The sequence below is a fragment of the Canis lupus genome, chromosome 7 (assembly GCF_003254725.2).
Source record: "Canis lupus dingo isolate Sandy chromosome 7, ASM325472v2, whole genome shotgun sequence".
Lineage (NCBI taxonomy): Eukaryota > Metazoa > Chordata > Mammalia > Carnivora > Canidae > Canis > Canis lupus.
This window is the reverse complement of record NC_064249.1, coordinates 39007103-39025828: the sequence shown is the minus strand read 5'-3', so window position 1 is coordinate 39025828 and position 18726 is coordinate 39007103. Positions and strand designations below refer to the sequence as shown.

Sequence of the window (18726 nt, the reverse complement as noted above, 5' to 3'; positions counted from 1 at the left end):
ATGCACACTGCTTCCAAAGTCTTCAGCCCCTCTCGAGCTCTGTTTGGATACAAACTTGGTTTGCTGTGCTACTTCCCTTTATGTTACTCATGGAGGAGTTAGTGGTCTTCTGGTTGTGCCGTCCTGAGTTCCATACTCCAACTCAGCAGAGCAGGAAGAGACCCACAGCCAAATTTCTCTTTGCAGAATCAGGAACCATAACTTAGATTTTTACAACCAATGCAAGATCTCTGTCAGTGTGAGAGGGAGGGAGGCACCAGGTGGCCCTGCCACCAAGGAGGGATCATGAGCCATGGTGGCGGTTTCTCCAGCACACACAGACCCTCTGCCATTAAACGTTCCCATAAAACTCTGACGACACAAATGCTGAATACTTCCTCATTTTATTCCACTTTACCATAGGGGCCATTCCCTTGGGTGCTTTATTAAAGTTACCCTATCTTCCCTGCTTTCTTGTTTAGATAAAAATCCTTCGACCAGAGCATTTAAAGAATTCAGTGAAAAGGTTTATAACTGAAAAAATGGGAAATGACTATGTCTTGAGAATGGGATTGAATCTGAAAGAGCCCTACAAGGAATCCACAGCCATAACTCCACTGATACTTACTCACACCCATGGTAAGCTATATGAGCACAGGTAAGACACCACCACGATACTAACCAGAAGGTGTAGACAGGTATGCTCGGTGCTGGGTATTATGTTTAAGATATTTCCCTATTCTTATTTAACTGTTTTGGGAAAGGGACTGATTAAAACTTTAAACCATATTAAGACTGAATATTTCTAAAAATGTAAAAGGACAAAGAATAATAGAATTTCCCAGATTCATAACCATAAAACACTTCTCAGTGCTAATTCTCTGTGCAGAAAATATCTCCTAAACACATATTATCAATCTGGAAGTTGGGATGGACCTTGTATTTATTAACTGTTTTAATATGTTGGGTCATGAAAACATACATGTATGACAAACCATCAGAAAGTGGCCCTGCCAACACAGCCCTTGTATCCCTCAAAACTCCAAATGCTTTTTCCCTTGTCTTTGCCCCACAGACCCTAAGCAAAATATTTTAACTTATCTTCTGTTCATTGTCATCTCTAAATCAAGTATGTCTTCACAATTCACCATTTTCAAACTTTGATTCAATTGGGCAATAAAAACTTTCTGAGGGGAGCCTGAGTCAGTTAAGTGGCTGCCTTTGGCTCAGGGCATGATCTCGGCTCAAGGCATGATCTCAGGTTCCTGGGCTGGAGTCCCACATCAGGCTTCCTGCTCAGCAGGGAGTCTGCTTCTCCTTCTCCCTCTGCCTGCTGCTTTGCCTACCCGTGCATGCTCTCTTTGTCAAATAAATAAATAAAATATTTTTAAATTTTTTCTGAAAGTGTGTCCATGCAGAGCCTTCCTCCTCTGTAACCTTTTATGTAAACCAGCTGCTCTATACCTGACACAGAGTAGCTGCTGTCCATTTCCTGCAGACATAGCCCAGAATGGCTGCCGGGCTCTAGCCCTCATGTCCACACTCTAAACAATAGAGTAGAAGAAAGGAAGTATTATAAAAGTTAACAAACTTTGCTACCAAAGCTTGTTCACAACACCTAGATGCCCATACCTGGCTGCAGGAGCTGCTAAAATGAAGTATTTCAGGGGTGCCTGGGTGACTCAGTTAGGCATCTGACTCTTGATCTCAGCTCAGGTCTTAATCTCAGGGTTGTGGGTTCAAGCCCCACACTGGGGCCCACGCTGGCTGTGAAGCCCATTATAAATAAAGAAACAAAGACAGATGTAAGTTTTCAAAAGGGGATGAGATGAATTTACAATTATGTGTACGTTTCCACGTTGCTGTACAGGGATCGACCCCACCAACACTGTCCTGAAGTTTGCACAAGAGTTAAAAGGAGGAACAAGTCACGTGACCATGATTTCCCTGGGCCCTGGCCAAGCCGCTAAGGCAGAGGAGCTCATCATGAAGGCCCTCCCCAGAGCCGCTCAATGGGTCTTCCTCCAGAACTGTCACCTCGCAGCATCGTTTATGCCAAGGCTTTGCACTATCATTGAGTCGTAAGAACTTTACATTTATTTGTAAGGGATCAGATTAATTATAAGAACAGTGAGGTGAAACTGGGAACAGCCACGTGAAGCAACGATAAAATAATAGTGATAGTGTTGTGCCACTCAGAGAAAATTCAGCTTGCTTACATGGACCCTCCTTTGTCCGGGATCTTTAAACTATACTAAGAATACCTCAATTTTATAAGAAAAAAAGCCTCTCTGGTTTCTACTCTCCATTGCCTTCATCACTTCCTTCCTCTCCTTCTTAAGCCTTCCCTCTCAGTAGATAAACCTACAGACATAGTCTTTATTATTCTACGTGATTCTGCACAGCAAAATGCAATAGCTCACATCCCTCCTTCCAGGGGTGATTTATTTTATGGCCTATGTTTAGTACTTACTTTGACTTTCTTGGACTAAGTCCACTTTTATAGGCTGCATCTGTCAAAGACTTGTTCACTCAGACAGAAACTTCCAGAGGCTCAGCCCTTGTTGGCAGTGGAAGTAGTTGGGAGTCGACTGCTAAGTTGGAGTGAAGAATTATCAATGTTTGGGTTTTTTTGAAGATTTTATTTATTTATTTATTTGGGAGAGAGCACATGTGCACAAGCAAGCAGGAAGAGCAGAGGAGGCGGGAGAGAGAATCTCAAGCAAACTCCCTGCTGAGTGAGGATCCTGATGGAGGGCTCAGTCTCACAACCCTGAGATCATGACCTGAGATGAATCCAAGAGACAGATGCTCAACCAACTAAGCCACCCAAGTGCCCCAGCAATGTTTCAAATTAGGAAAGTTTTAAGCAGTTGTGTTCTATAGTTCTGTCTCCCGCTTTGCATTTCTGTCTGCTTCACTGGCCACAACTGCTGTATTTGGGATGTATGTTCATGTGCTCATTTTCTTCATGCAGCTGTTTTTATGTCACGAGCATCCACAAGGAAACTATAAACCAAAATGCAACTGCTCTGACTTAAATTTCTAAAAACTTTGTTAGTATCATTTGTTCTGTTCTCAGGCTCCTATGCTTTTAGCAGTTTCAAAAGTATTCAGTAATCTCTGTTTCACCTTTACTTCACCACTTAAGAGAGCCAGAAGATGACATTTGCCTAGTTGTATGATTTCAATAGTTGTAAACTTTGGAAGATGACACAATAATTTCTACCAAGTCCTTCAGTCATTGTTCATTCAAAAACTATTTATAGGGCACCTACCTATTTCCCAAGAATCATTCTAGAGACCAAGGACACAGTCTGGACCAGATAGACATCCTATTAACCTTCCAAAGTGTATTAAGATAGAGTAACAATAGAATGGCAGATAGTCATGTATCATTCTAAAAACAGAAATTGGAAGAACATTCTCCAGAACAGAATTTCAGAAACGTAATAAGAGTAATTAACAATGTATAAAAAAAAATTCTATATAATCAGAGTGTAATTAAGAGAAATTCATACTTCTTTGTCAAATCAAGCCTGTAAGTGTTTAAGACTGCCACCTAGCAGCCTACTGTGGGAGAGAGAAATGTGAAGCAAATTTCTTACATGTAAGAGTTAAGAAAATATGTTCAAACATTGTTAAGAGGAAAAACAGCAGGCTACAGACAGGTACAGCATAATACTTTTATTTTAAGAAAAAGAGGTGCAACTGGGTGGCTCCATTGATTGAGTATCCAACTCTTGATTTTGGCTCAGGTCATGACCTCAGGGTTCGGGGATCAAGCCCCATCGGGCTCCCTGCTCAGAGGGGAGTCTGCTTCTCCTCTGCCCCTCCTCCCCCTAGTGTACTCGCTCGCTCTCTCTTTCTCTCTCTCAAATAAATAAAATCTTTAACAAAAATTTTTACACTAAAATATTTATAAATTTTGTATTTTGCAGATTTAATAGCCCAGATGTGACAATAGACCCTGAGTTCCGGCTGTGGTTGAGCTCAAAATCAGACAGTTCTTTCCCAATTCCTATTCTTCAAAAGAGTTTGAAGGTAAGGACAGAATAGAACAGAGCTTGATGCTGACTGAGGAGCACTGTTTGAGTGTAAACTAACTTGCATTCATGATTCCGAATTCCTGAAGAGTGCTTGACTTTCTACTCTAGCTCAGCCCTGACCTGTGGGCCAGGAAAGATGCTCAGGTAGTAGATGAGATCCTTGCTTCCAAGTAATTGAGAGTTTGATGGACATTTCCTCCAATGAGGATGTTGAGACTTCCAAGAGCCATAAACCAGAATGTGGGATCTGAGTTATCCTCTCAGTCTTCTTCTCCAGCCTTTCCTGTTTCTGCTCCCCAAAGCACCCCACAGCATGTTTTCTGGAAAGGCTCTAGCAGAAGCAAGTTGAAAGCAGGTGTTAGGGATGGAGACCAAAGGGTGGCAGAGCAAGACAGAGAAAGAGCTTGGAGGAACTTTCACCTCCCGTAGATCCGTTGCTCTAATTAGCAAAATGCTCCCTCAGTTCAGATGTTAGCAGCTTTCTTCCACAAGATAACAGCTTCTCTTTCCCTGTCTCTCTCTCCCTTCTCCCTCCTGCCTTTCCCTTTATACATAGCTCCTCACAGAGAGCAGACATGAGCAAGAGTCTCCAGAGAATCAACCATGATACAAAACTCTCTGAACATTTCCTCATTTCTGCAGTCAGGGCTTTCTCCACAAAAATTGCAGGCAATCTGCATTGAAAGATGTTGAAAGATAATGGGGCCCTGGAAGGAGAGAATATCTGCTCTCCTAGGCTCTTTCCATGGTCATGTGTCTGCATGCAGGGGATGGAAAGGCTCAGAGCCGTTCGCTCACACTCCAGGAATCATGAAAACCCAGGCACCTGCTCCTGTCTCCCCAGAGAGAATTTGTTTGCATTCCAGAACATTCCAGAGCAAACATCTTCCTGCTTGTCTATCTCTGGAAGAAGGAGGGGCTGCTCTGCCAGCCATTCTATATGAGCACCGAGTTTCATCCCTTGAGTACCTGTTCTGGGGCACAGATGCACTCTACACATGCTCTGGCTCTGCCTGTGTCACCCCATGGGGAACCGGAGCATGGGGGAGCACTGTAAGCCTCTCTGTGCATACACATCAGCCTATCCTTGATCCAGAAACATCATGTTCGTGTGCATAACACATCCATATGTCCTGCATACAGACCCACACGACTCTTATATGTGAATTTGTGTGTGTGCATGTATGTCTGTGTATATATATGTGTAAATGTGCAAGTAGGGGAACATTTCAAATCTTTTAGTTTCAGAGTTAACAGCCACACTCTAAAAAGCCCCTGCAGCTGGATCTCCCCACCTCACCTCTGCCCCTCATCACTGTGATCACCCTAGTTAAGAAGTCAACCAAAAGGATTTTTAATGCCAGCAGAACAATTGGGTAATACACCAAGTTAGTATCAGTGCTGATGAGACAGATGTGTCAGCCCCCTTGTTCTTCTGTCTCCTGTCCTGGGCACCCCGAGTCTACTGCTCTCCAAGGCCATGCAGCACCACCTTTGTCACAGCCATGTGGCCACTACAGTAGCTCTTCACTGCCACACTTTCCAGGATACTGTACTTAGAGCCAATAGAAGTGCTTTTATGACAGTGTTAAACTTTTCATTTTAAGATCTGAATTGGAACAGGAAATCTGGTACAATCTTTTAACAGAAACTTTCAAATTAAAAAAAAGAATAACTCAGGATTTTTTACTTGCCACTGACTCTTGCAAACAGTGGCACTCCTCCCAGTTCTTGTACCAGAGCAATGTAGGCAAGCATCTCCCTGGACCTTGTGCCTGCATCTGTTGCTCACATGCTATCATTACCTCTCTTAAAGATCACAGTGGAAAATCCCCCAGGACTGAAAAGTAATTTACTTCAGACATTTGGATATAGTGGGAGTGGAGAGGTAACAGAAGAGATATTTGAAAAACCTGACTGTGGACCGTGGTGGAAAAAACTTCTATTCAGCCTGTGTTTTTTCAATGCTCTGATCAATGAAAGAAAAAATTATGGAATATTGGGCTGGAATATTGCTTATAAATTTAGTTCTTCAGACTTGGAGGTAAGTGTGATGTCTTCAAAATAAACAGTAACAAATGAATCATAGTATGATTCAAATTGCCTAGTGTCTGTCTACACAGACACTGAGTATTTTCATGGTAAGAGAGTGAACTCTGTGACCACATGACAAGGGCCAGTGTTGAGAAGGGGCCTTGAAGGCAACTTTTCTGGAAACAGGTCACAGCCCCCACCTACAGATGTACAGCATTTACTCTGGTGGGCAAGTTGGCGACCTCTCGGGCTCTTTGTTCCCTGGGCCAAAAAAGAAAAAAGCAGGATCAAGAAAGGGAGAGGAAGTGGGGGAGGGTCGGGGACAGTGGGACGAGGGCAGGGTGCAGCCAGGGGAGAGCAGACACGGGGAACTGTTCCAGGGGGCTTTCTTTGAGGCCAACTAGTTGACCTGAGGTGAGGCTGTCAGGAACCTCTCTGCAAATGTGTCGGCAGTAAGAGCTTGCATTGACCCACGGGTGGGGGAAACACACAACTCACTGGTCTCGGTCTAGAGCCTTCTGTGGACTTTGCAGGGTATTTTCTTACTGCTGAAGGAAACGTGGTAACAGCTGCTTACATTTCCCCCAGGTCAGAGCAAATACCAACAAACTCTGAGCATAATCTTGATTCTGCCGCTGGGCATCTGCCCCTGAGACCCGCCTTGCACCCGCCCTACATCTGCTCTGGACGGGCACCTTCCACCTCTTCCACATCCTCAACAGGCCGCTCAGCTTTCACAAGCGGCCATTACACCTCTGCAAGCTATCTTGCTATTTCCAGATACAGTGACCCTGGAAATGCAGGGAATAGGGGCACTGACCCCCTGTGTGGTTAAAATCTATATATATATAGCTTCTGACTCCCCAAAGCTTTCCTGACAGCTGACTGCTGACTGGAAGCCTGACTGAGCAGTGGACACTCAATGAACACCTGTTCCGAATGTTGTGTGTATAATACACTGTTTCCTTATAATGAAGTCAGCTCCAGAAAAGAAAATGATATTGAGAAAATACATTTACAGGACTGTGAAAAACCCCACATATACAGGGACCCACATAACTCAAATGCATTGTTATTCACGGGTCAACTGTATTTTTAAAGAGAAAATATACGTGGCTGATTGAGAATTGTTAATTTTATGTTAAAACATCAAAGTGAGCTGCAAACACATTCTGAAATAATAAAAACAAGTGGATTTTTTAAAGGTTGCCATAAAGATGTTGGAGAATGCCCTGAGCACCCGGTCCAGTATTTCGTGGCCGACCCTGCGCTACCTGTTTGGGGAGGTGATTTATGGGGGCCTGGTGACTGACACCTGGGACCGGCGATGTTTGAACACCCTTCTCTACAAATATTGTAATCCTGACGTGCTGAGGGATGACTTCAGTTTCTCCAGTGATGAGGTAAGAACATGTATTTCCTTACACTACTTGGTTATCTAAATGTTGTTGCATTATTTAGAATCTGCCCTTAAAGAAACCGTAATGCTCACTTCCAATACTTTTATTAACTTCTAGCATTACAGAAATAACTTACCATTAATCTAGCAGTTGACATTTCATCTATCCATCTGCACTCTCAAGGCCAGAAGACCTGGACATGACTTCTGTCCCTTGGATTATTCTGATTTACGTGTCCCTACGAAGAGACCCAAACGGAAGGCCCACAATGGCCATGAGTCCCCAGAAATGTGATCCTATCGGATTACCAGCTCCAGGCCTGAGACCCAGTCTTACTTCCCAGGAGCACTCAGAGGTCCCTGTGTCTGAGCACCAGGCTCTTGGTTCCGCCCTCTGCACCACCCTTCCAACTCTGTAAAAAGGGGCCCATGTCTATAGCTAAACCATTTCTTCAGCAGCTTCCTTTTTGCAGTTTTACAGCGGTCTGACATCCTCTTCAAGTTTTACTGTCTCTATCCCTTTCAACCCAAGCAGATACATTTCATTTTTAAACTGAGTTTCTTGTGAATTGATTTGTAATGTTCTCCAATAAAACCGTACCAGCATGTATCCCAGGGACAGCTCAGTTGTGTGGTGGTGGTTCAGGGCCCCCCAGAGAGTGATGGGGCTGCAGGGCGTAAGGGCTTAACTGGGGCATGAAAAGCCACTCCCCAGCCTGCTCACAGGACTGTTGGCCCAAAGCCTCAACACCTGGGACCTTAGGGCTGCTGGAATGTCCTGTGCCCTGGTGGCAGCGCTGGGGGTGGCTCTTTGACCACCAGCTAGATGTGGGGGATGTCAGAGAATTGGGGCTGTGCAACTGGTGACCCCCAGAGCAACCGAACCACCAGAGAGAAAAGAAGCTATAGTACCATTTATGGCCTCATCCCCAGGGTCACACATTGTCCCCTCTGCTCCATGTTCTGTCAATAGAAGCCAACAGCAGGCAGCCTCCATTCAAGGAGAGAAGGCGGCTCCATGTTTCAAAGGGATGGTGTCAAAGAAGTGGTTGGACTTATTTTAAACCAGCAGAGTCATGTTCATTGTTAGCACTGAATAGGGTTTTAAAGGCACATTGTCTCCCAATTAGACGAAAGTCTGAGAGTCAGCCTTAGAAAGCAGTACTCAGAGCTAATCACAGGAAGATGCAGCTGGTAGACAGGAAGAAAGCTCTCCCGTGCCCATTAAGTAGCTTGTCAATTTCTTAAAATTTTATTATTTATTTTATTACTGGAATTTTGTACCTTTTACCCATCTTCACCTATTTTGCCCATCCTCCACCTCCCAAAGGGTCAGAATGATTCTTAAGATCACTGTCACATTCCTTCTTTAGTTTTTACCCCAGTAAAATGGCTAAAGGCTTGATTGCATCCACCCTCTGTGGGTACAGCTCACAGAGGCAATAGGTAGTCAGAATCAGCCTAGCTTTTAAAGTCTCTTTTCCCAACAAGGAAGTTATTGTGCATATCATACAACTTCACTTTACAAATACAGTCATCCCAGAGGTAGCTTTTGACATAAGAAATAAGAAGAGCCAGGCACTCCAGGTGGATCAGCAGTTTAGCACTGCCCTCAGCCCAGAGCCTGATCCTGGAAACCTGGGATTGAGTCCCACGTCAGGCTCCCTGCATGGGGCCTGCTTTTCTCTCTGCCTGTGTCTCTGCTTCTCTTTCTCCCTGTGTGTCTCATGAATAAATAAATGAAATCTTTAAAAAAAAAAAAAAAGAGCCTTCTGTATAACTTTTATGGGAAGTAGTATCTTCATACATTCCTAAAAATAGGTATCACTCTGGGAACAAAAACTAACAAAGTGCTTAAATTTTCAGATACATCAGCCAGTGCCCAAATTTGGGAGCATAATGGACTGCATACACACTATCCAGTCCTTGCCTGACGACGACTCTCCTGAGCTCCTAGGACTGCACCCTGAGGTCATAAGAGGCTGCAGGGAGATCCAGGGCCAGAAATTCATCGACAGTCTCATTGCCATGCAACCAAGAAGTACCACTGCCAAACTCATGATCAGGTAAGAACTCAGCAGGAAAAGTTTTAGTTGGAAATTATTAAACATTCATATGAAAGAATTAAATATTAAAGGAATAAGTTAATAATTTGAAGAGATTTGATGCAGAACGTATGGACAAATAAGTCTAAAATATGGTGTAAAATATAAAATACAGTCTAAAAATACAGACTAAATTCTCCAAAGGACACAGACAAGCAGACACACAGGAGCACATGTGTGCACACACACAGAAATATAATTACGAAGTATGTAGTGGGTACTCAATAAATCTTTGTGCAGTGTGTGGCATTTTTAAACAAAATTTGTTTCAATGTGAAATGTCATATTTACTTCTATAGGACAGGGAAAGATCCCCATCACAGTAAGAGGACAGCATGGTCAAGAGGAGCTAGCTCTGCATTTAGAGGCCTGTGTTGCTCAGAGCTCTTATTTGAATGCTCTGTATCCAAGGTCACACTGTTTATCTGTCCATAGAGACAATGCCTGTCTCTACCCATCAAGGCCATTATGAGGTTCAAGTGGTCTCACAGATGTGACCCAAATTCTATAAGATAAGATTGTGTTTGTCAAGGCCACTAGCTGGTGTGAGCCCTCAGTGGCATGATGGCCTTCCTAGCAAAGCATGTTCCTGCTATTTGGAAACACCCTCCAGGGTGCTCATTCAGAGCTGCTCAGGACACAGGCTTCACCTCTCTTCCTTCCTCATGGACTCTGGGTTCAAATCCCAGCTCTGCCACTTGACTTTGCAAACTTGGGGATGTCAGTTAAGTCTTTCGTCTTGGGTTCATTAAACAAATATGCTGGATCTTAAACTCTCTTATGTTTTAAATATATCAACTTAGCTGGTTTCAACCTAAAATCATAAATTTAAACCCATTTCTCAATTATTTGTTTTAAACTGGAGTCCCAAAGCTGACCTTCAGGTTTTAAGAGCCCCAAATATCTTAAATATCACAAATATTACAATACCAACATGTACACATTCCTGAACACAAAACTATTGTCATTGTGACTTTGATTCTGTTAGCGTTATCTACACCAACTTCTATGTCTTCCCCTGTTGAGAGATGCTAAAAAAACAATAAGCAAATCAGCTAAAACAGAGATGGAAACCTCAATATGAATTGATGCTTGTTGGCAACCCTCAGAGGATACCTTGAACCCTGATTATAGTTGTCACTAAGATGGTAACAACTCCAAAACCCTATGAGGTGACAGTCACATTGCCCCATCCCGGGTTCCAATGACACGTGCTCTAACCGCCTGTGTACTCATAGACCGGGATTGACATTTTCTTTGCTCTGCAGGGTACTGGCATCACTAGCTCCACCTATGGCCCCCAAAGTTCTCCCTCAGGCACTGGCAGACCCCCCTCTAGACTACTACCCTGTGACCTCACCACAAGACCCCTCCTTCTATAAAAGCTGTGGGGTGAGGCTCGGATTTTGTGGAGAATATTTGCGTACTGTCAGGATCTTCCATCCACAGGTTCCTACCTGTCAGTAAGTTACCCCAAATAAAACTCTGTCACTGGGCTTCTCAGTCTGGAGGATACTTGACTGGTCCTCCTCCACCGTCTGACAGGCTCTTAATATACTCGTGTTATTTGTTCCACTTGCCTCTAAAACCTCTGAACCCATGGGAATCCTGTACTCTTATGGTCTTCCTGTCTTTTTGGACCATAAAATTCATATTAAAATATCCAATTGGATTCTCACTGTGGCTTTGGCTGACTCTTTGGTCATATCTTCCAAGATCATTCCACTGACATGAAATAAACACAGTTGAGTTCCCATTTCCCTGAATGAGTGAATATATCCTATTTGCAAATTAGAAGGGAAGCTACACACAGAAGGAGATGGTAATTAGAAATCTCCTAGTATATCCCCAGAATAGCAGGTTAAATTCCCTGCACATCCTACACTTCTAAATATTAATTCTGTACTTTTAGTCTCCAACAAATACATCAGTAAGAGATGAGATGATTGTTAAGGGGTTGCTTTTCATAAGCATATGTCCCTCCAGTCATTTCAGGAGGCTAAGATTATTGCACTTAGGCTGCCTTTACTCAAAACATTAGAAACTTTTCTGTGTGACAGGACTTAACAGATCTGTCCCATCCTATTTAATGACCTTGGTGGTAGCAAACATTTTCCCTTTGGAGATGTTTGATTATTGAAATGTTTTGATCTTGCAAAACATCAGAAGCCACCCTGGATGAATTCCTCCTGAGTAAATCCGACTTACACGTCAAAAGCTAAGGTTCCCCAGCTATTTCATGGGAGTGGTAAGCTGGCTCAGAAGCAACACGTTACGTGCGGTTGCAGCCTCCAGACTACCGCTGAATTTATAGGACGACAGTCATCTGAGTGTGTGTCCCAGGGCATTGGTTGAAAGCCAGTCCCTGTCCGTACTTTGAGTAGCAGAGTGGGAATGCCAAAGTGCTGAGTCCCATTTCCTTCTCCTCCACTAATGGTAGGGAGCTGCAGTCACCACCCTGGGCCCTGGTTTCAAAGAGTTCCTCCAGCTTTAACATCACAGCCCCATCCACACCTGTACCCACATGGCCACTCAGGATGCCACCAGATGAGCCAGTACACACCTGAAGTCCTGTGACCCTCCACAAGCGCATGCCAGTGGCCTGCCTACTCTTCAGTCCGGTGTTGGCACTTTGTGCAGACGCATTCAGAGGATGAATAGTTAAAAGGAAATCTTAAAACTTCAAAAATATATACTTTCTTGTCAGTATCTGCCATGCATTGGACAGTTTTCTCCTCTGTATCTTCATCTCATAGTTCCATGGTTCCGTGAGGCTGTGTTTGCCTACAGATGCGGCTGATCAGAGGGCTCTCCCGGATTGAACAGACCTGTATCTCATTCTCCTCTTAATTTCTTCTGCAGTCGTGAGCAGAGTAACGATGAACTAGTAATGGAAATTTTATCTGACATGCTAAAGCGGCTGCCAGTGTCTGTGGAGAAAGAAGAGTATGCTGGAACTCCCAGCACCTTGAAATGCATCATGTCCAGCCCCATTTGGGAATCTCTTTATAAGAGTATCCAAGGTAAGCACAGACGTGAGCTGCATCCTCAGGGAAGGACTCGGCCACCAAGGGAATGGGAGAGTGGATTTCCCCCCAAAGGTGCCACAGAAGTAAAAAGCCTGAGGGAGCACCACCCACCTGTCTTGTCCCTCCAAGCAGAAAAGAAAACAATGCTGTGGCTCTACTTCTGTTAAGGCTGGGGTGAGGAAGGTGAGGAGGGTCGTGGCCCCAAGACTAAAAGGGAGGAAATCTTCCTTATCACAGAGCAGCCAGGAGCAGCTCTGCAGGCAGTGGGGCTCAGATCCTGACAACTCAGGGCAGGCCAAAGGGTGGGGCTGTGGCAACTGGCCAATTAAATTTTCAATATTCATATTGTAACCCTCTAAAGAAAGTTCATCTGAGAACCGAATGTTGAGCACTAGTCTATGCAGTCAGTGCTATTGTTGAGTCTGGACTAGGTCGGCAAGCTGGGACTGCAGCCACATCCAGCTGCCATTCGTTTCTGTACAGCCTGAAGGCTAAAATGGTTATTACGTTTTTTTAATGGTTGATAAAAAATGGTAAAATATTTTAGGCACTTAAGTATTATATGAAATTCATATTTGAGTGCCCACAAATAAAACTTGATTGGCACGCAGCCATGCTCATTCATATTTGTATGTCGGCACCTGTGTTCACGCTCCAGAAGCAACGCGGGTGGGATAGCCACAGAGGCTGCAAAAGTTACTGACTTTTTTGCGGGAAATGCATTTCAATCCCTGGTCTGGAGGTTCCTTTAATTTCCAGAGCCTATATTCCTTCATGTAAAGCCTCCTCTTATCTGAAAACTATACATAATTTTCTCTGTCTAAATCTAGGCTATGATCCCCTTATCCACTGCGTCTTGCTAACCTTTCTGAGCCAAGAAATTGAACGATTTGATAAATTGTTATTTATTGTGCATACATCTCTGAAAGGCCTTCAACTTGCAATCAAAGGGGAGATCATTCTCACCCAGGAACTGGAGGAAATCTACGGTTCTTTCCTTAATACTCGAGTACCTATGCTGTGGCAGGTAAGCCACTGCCTTCGGGCTCCCTGGCCCCCGGCTGTGGTGGAACATCCTGTCGCCGCTGGAGCATGCTGACCTACTTGCTCTGGGAGGGCAGCTTGGCCACTCTGCTTAGACAAATTTAAGATGTATTGTTAAATTGTACGTCTTTTTAAAGATAACAAAACCTGTATACTTATGTGTGCAGGTATGTGGTTATAGAACATATACATGCTTCAGATTCAAGGCACACAAGCAAATGTTTCGGAAGAAAATGTAAGACAACCGCTGTTAGGAGTTGTTTGTGCACAAGGGAGACTTGCGTGTCCTGTGGGTAGGGCAGGAAGCTCAAACTTCACATTTTATATATCACTATATCTTAATGTATTGTCTTGATTTTTTTTTTTACCATGTTCATGTCTTTTTATTTTTATTCCCGTATAATTGACATACAGTGTTAGATTAGCTTCGGGTGTACACGATAGTGATTCAACAATTTTATACATCACTCAGGGCTCATCATGACAGGTGCACTCCTTCATCCACATCACCTGTTTCCCCCATCCCCCCATCCACCTCCCCTCTGCTGACCAGCAGCATGCTCGTCAGAGTTAAGAGTCTATTTCTTGATTTGTCTCTTTTTGTTTTGTTTTGTTTCTTAAATTCCACATATGAGCAAAACCATATGGTACTTGTCCTTCTGTGACCTATTTCACTTAGCATAATACTCTCTAGTTCCCTCCATGTTGTTGCAAATGGCAAGATTTCAACCTCTTTTATGGCTGAGTAATATTCCATTGTGTATATATACTACATCTTCTTTATCCATTTATCTATCAAAGGACTCTTGAGTTATTAGTTTTATTGGTCTTGGTTATTATAAATAATGCTACAATAAACATAGGTGCATATATCTTTTTGAATTAGTGTTTTTGTATTTTGGGGGTAAATATCCATGAGTGAATTAATGGAAATGCAGTAATTCTACTTTTAATGTTTTGAGGAACCTCCATACTGTTTTCCACAGTGGCTGCGCCAGTTTGCATTCCCACCAACAGTGTAAAAGGGTTCCTTTTTCTCCACATTCTCTCCAACACGTGTTATTTCTTGTGTTTTTAATTTTAACCATTGTGACAGGTGTGATGTGCTGTCTCACTGTGGCTTTGATTTGCATCTCCCTGATGATAAGTGATGTTGAGCATCTTTTCTTGTGTTTGTTGGCCATCTGCATGTCTTCTTTTTTCCAACAGATTTATTTAAGAGAGAGAGAGCACACAAACAGGGAGAGGGGGAAACGGAGAGAGAAAGTGAGAGAGAGAGGAAGAGAGAATCTCAAGCAGGCTCCCTGCTAAGTACAGAGCCCAACACGGGGCTTGATCCTACTATCTGACCTGAAATCAAGAGTCAGACACTCAACCAACAGAGCCACCTAGATGCCCCCCGCATGTCTTTGTAGAAATGTCTGTTTGTGTCTTCTGCCCATTTTTTAATTGAATTAATTTTGGTGTTGAGTTGTACCAGTTCTTAAAATGTTTTGGATGCTAACCCTTTATCAAGTATGTCATTTGAAAATGTCTTCTCCCATTCCATGGGTTGCCATTTAGTTTTGTTGATTGTTTCCTTCACTATACAGAAGCTTTTTATTTTGATGAAGTTCCAACACTTTATTTTTGCTTTCGTCTCCCTCTCCTCAGGAGACATATCTAGAAAGACACTGCTATAGCTAATGTCAGAGATATTACTGTCTGTGCTCTCTTCTAGTAGTTTTATGGTTTCAAATCTCACATGTAGGTCTTTAATCTTTGTGTATGGTGTAAGAAGATGGTCCAGACTCACTTTTCTGCATGTTGCTCTCAAGTTTTCCCAACACCATCTGTTGAGAAGACTGTCTCACATTGTATATTCTTTCCTTCTTTGTTGAAAACTAATTGACCATTAGCTATGACTTTACTTGTGGGTTCTCCATTCTGATCCACTGATCTATGTCTCTGTTTTTGTGCCAGTATCATACAATTTTGATTCCTACAGCTTTGGTGTATATCTTGAAATCTGGGATTGTAATACCTATGCTTTTGTTCTTCTTTCTCAAGATTGCTTGGCTATTTGGATTCCATACAAATTTTAGGATTGTTTGTTGTAGTCCTATGAAAAATACTGTTGGTATTTTAATAGGAATTGCATTAAATCTGTAGATTCCTTGGGGTAGTATAGACATTTTGACAATATTTGTTCTCCCAATCCATGAGCATGGAATATCTTTCCATTTGTTTGTGTCATCTTCGAATTTCTTTCATCAGTGTTTTGTAGTTTTCAGACTACAAGTCTTTCACATCTTTCGTTAGGTTTATTCCTAGATATTTTACTATTTTTGCTGCAATTGTAAATGGGGCTTCTGCTTCATTATTGGTGTATAGAAATGCAATGGATTTCTTTGTTGATTTTGTATCCTATAACTTTACTGAAATTATCAGTTCAAGCAATTCTTTTGGTGGAATCTTCAGTGTTCTATATATAGCACCATGTCATCTGCAAATATTAAAGTTTTGCTTCTTCCTTGCCAGTTTGAATACTGTTTATTTCTTTTCTAATTGCTGTGGCCAGGGCTTCCAGTACTATGTTAAATAAAAATGATGAGAGTGGACACCCTTGTCTTGTTCCTGATCTTATAGGAAAAGCTTTCAGGTTTTCCCCATTGAGCATGAGGCTAGCTATGGGTTTTTCATATATGGCCTTTATTATGTTGAGGTATGTTCACTCTTAACCTACTTTGTTCAAGGATTTTTTTTTAAATCACGAATGGATGTTGTACTTTGTCATGTTTTTTCTGCATCTATTGAAAGGATTATATGGCTTTTATCCTTTCTTTTATTGATGTGGTATATCACGTTGATTGATTTGTGAATATTGAACCACCCTTGCAGCCTGGGAATAAATCCCACTCAATCATGGTGAATAATTTTTTAATGTATTGTTGGATTCAGTTTGCTAGTATTTTGTTAAGGATTTTTGCATCTATGTTAATCATGGATATTGGCCTGTAGTTGTTTTTTTGGTTGGGGAGAGGGGTTTTTATCTTGTCTTGGTATCAAGGTAATGCTGCCCCCAGAATGAGTTTGGAAGCTTTTCTTCTTGTATTTTTTGGAATAGTTTGAGAAGAATAGGTATTAACTCTTCATTAAATGTTTGGTAGATTTCCCCTGAGAAGCTGTTGGGTCCTGGACTTTTGTTTGTTGGGAATTTTTTAATTTAATTACCAGCAACTAAATTGAATCAGAAATCAGTTGAAATTTTCTATTCTTCTTGATTCAGTCTTGGGAGGTTCTATGTTTCTAGGAATTTATCCATTTCTTCTAGGTTGTCCAATGTATTGGCATATAATTTTACATAATATTCTCTCATAATCCTTTGTAATTTTGTGGTACCAGTTATTATTTCTCCTCTTTTGTTGATTTGATTACTTGAGTTCTCTCTGTCTCTGCTTTTTTTTTTTTTTTTTTTTTTTTTAAGAGTCTGGGCTAGTTTAATCAATATTGTTGATCTTTACAAAAATCCATCTCCTGGTTTCATCGATCTGTTCTATTGTTTTTGTAATCTCTCGTTCATTTATTTCTGCTCTAATCTTTATTATTCCCTTCCTTCTACTGGTTTTGAGTTTTATTTGTTCTTCTTTTTCCTGCACCTTTTAGGTGTAAGGTTAAGGTTGTTTGAGATTTTTCTTACTTCCTGAGGTAGCCTGTGTTGCTATAAACTTCCCCCTTAGAACAGCTTTTGCTGTGTCCCAAAAACTTGAGACTGTTACATTTTCATTTTAATTTATCTCCATGTATTTTTTTATTTCTTCCTTGAATTCTCAGTTGACTCATTCATATTTTAGTAGCATGTATTTAATCTTCATATATTTGTGTTCTTCCCAGATTTTTTCTTATGGTTAATATGTAGTTTCATAGCACTGTGGTCAGAAAAGATACAGTCAGACTGAATACAGATTCAGTCTTTGAATTTGTTGAGACATGTTTTGTGGCCTAATATGTGATCTACTCTGAAGAATGTTCCATGTGCACTTGAAAACAATGTTTATTCTGCTGTTTGAGAATGGAATGTTGTGAATATATCTGTTAGATCATCTGGTCCAGTGTGTCCTTCAAAGCCACTGTTTCTTTATTGATTTTCTGTTTGGATGATCTGTCCACCGATGTAAGTGGGTGTTAAAGTCCCCTAATACTATTGTATTATCTATTTCTTCCTTCATGCTTGTTATTAGCTGCTTTATGCATGTGGATGTTCCCATGTCGAGTGCATAGATATTTAGTTATTATATCTTCTTATAGGATTGTCCTCTTTATGAATATATAGTGTCCTTCTTTGTCTCATTACAGTCTTTGTCTTAAGGTCTGTGTCATTAGATATAAGAATTGTTACCCTGGCTTTCTTTTCCATTCCATTTGTATGATAAATGTTTTCGTGTCCCTTCATTTTCAATCTGCAGGTGTCTTTAGGTGTGAAAGAGTCTCTTATAGGCAGCATATAGATGGGTCTTGCTTTTTTATCCATTCCATCACCCTGAGTCTTTTCTTTTTTTTAATATTTTATTGATTTATTTATGAGAGACACAGAGAGAGAGGCAGAGACACAGGCAGAGAGAGGAGAAGCAGGCTCCATGCAGGGAGCCTGATGTGCGACTGGATCTTGGGACTCCAGGATCACGCCCTGAGCCAAAGGCAGACACTCAATCCCTGAGCCACCCAGGTGTCCCACCCTGAGTCTTTTCATTGGAGCATTTAGTCCATTTACATTCATAGTAATTACTGATAGGTGTGTACTTATTGCCATTTTGTTACTCATTTTATGGTTGTTTCTGTAATTCTTCTCTGTTCCTGTCTTCTCTTGCTCTCTTCTCTCAATTTGTTGGTTTTCTTTATTGATATACTTGGATTTCTTTCTCTTTGTTTTTTGCACATCTATTACCAGTCATTTGTGGGGTTTGTTTTTATAATAGAAAGAGCAAGGAGGAGGGGCAGAGGGAGAGATAGAATCTTAAGTAGACTCTACACCCAATGCAGAGCCAGACATGGGGCTCGAATTCACAACCCCAAGATCATGACCTGAGCTGAAATCAAGAGTCACATGC

The 18726-nt window shown here is 41.9% G+C and overlaps 1 protein-coding gene across 14 annotated transcripts in view; it reads left to right on the top strand.

Annotated features, from left to right (window-relative positions):
- The window catches only part of DNAH14 (dynein axonemal heavy chain 14), a 475011-nt gene that overhangs the window by 439932 nt on the left and 16353 nt on the right, over positions 1-18726 (top strand). For 13 of the 14 annotated variants that reach the window (XM_049112476.1, XM_049112477.1, XM_049112474.1 and 10 more), the window contains 8 exons: positions 462-618; positions 1850-2060; positions 3921-4023; positions 5845-6072; positions 7268-7465; positions 9328-9527; positions 12429-12589; positions 13426-13622. In XM_049112476.1, the coding sequence (XP_048968433.1) occupies positions 462-618; positions 1850-2060; positions 3921-4023; positions 5845-6072; positions 7268-7465; positions 9328-9527; positions 12429-12589; positions 13426-13622 (1455 nt within the window). The remainder of the gene's footprint in view (positions 1-461; positions 619-1849; positions 2061-3920; positions 4024-5844; positions 6073-7267; positions 7466-9327; positions 9528-12428; positions 12590-13425; positions 13623-18726) is intronic. The other variant, XR_007411998.1, reaches the window with a different exon arrangement.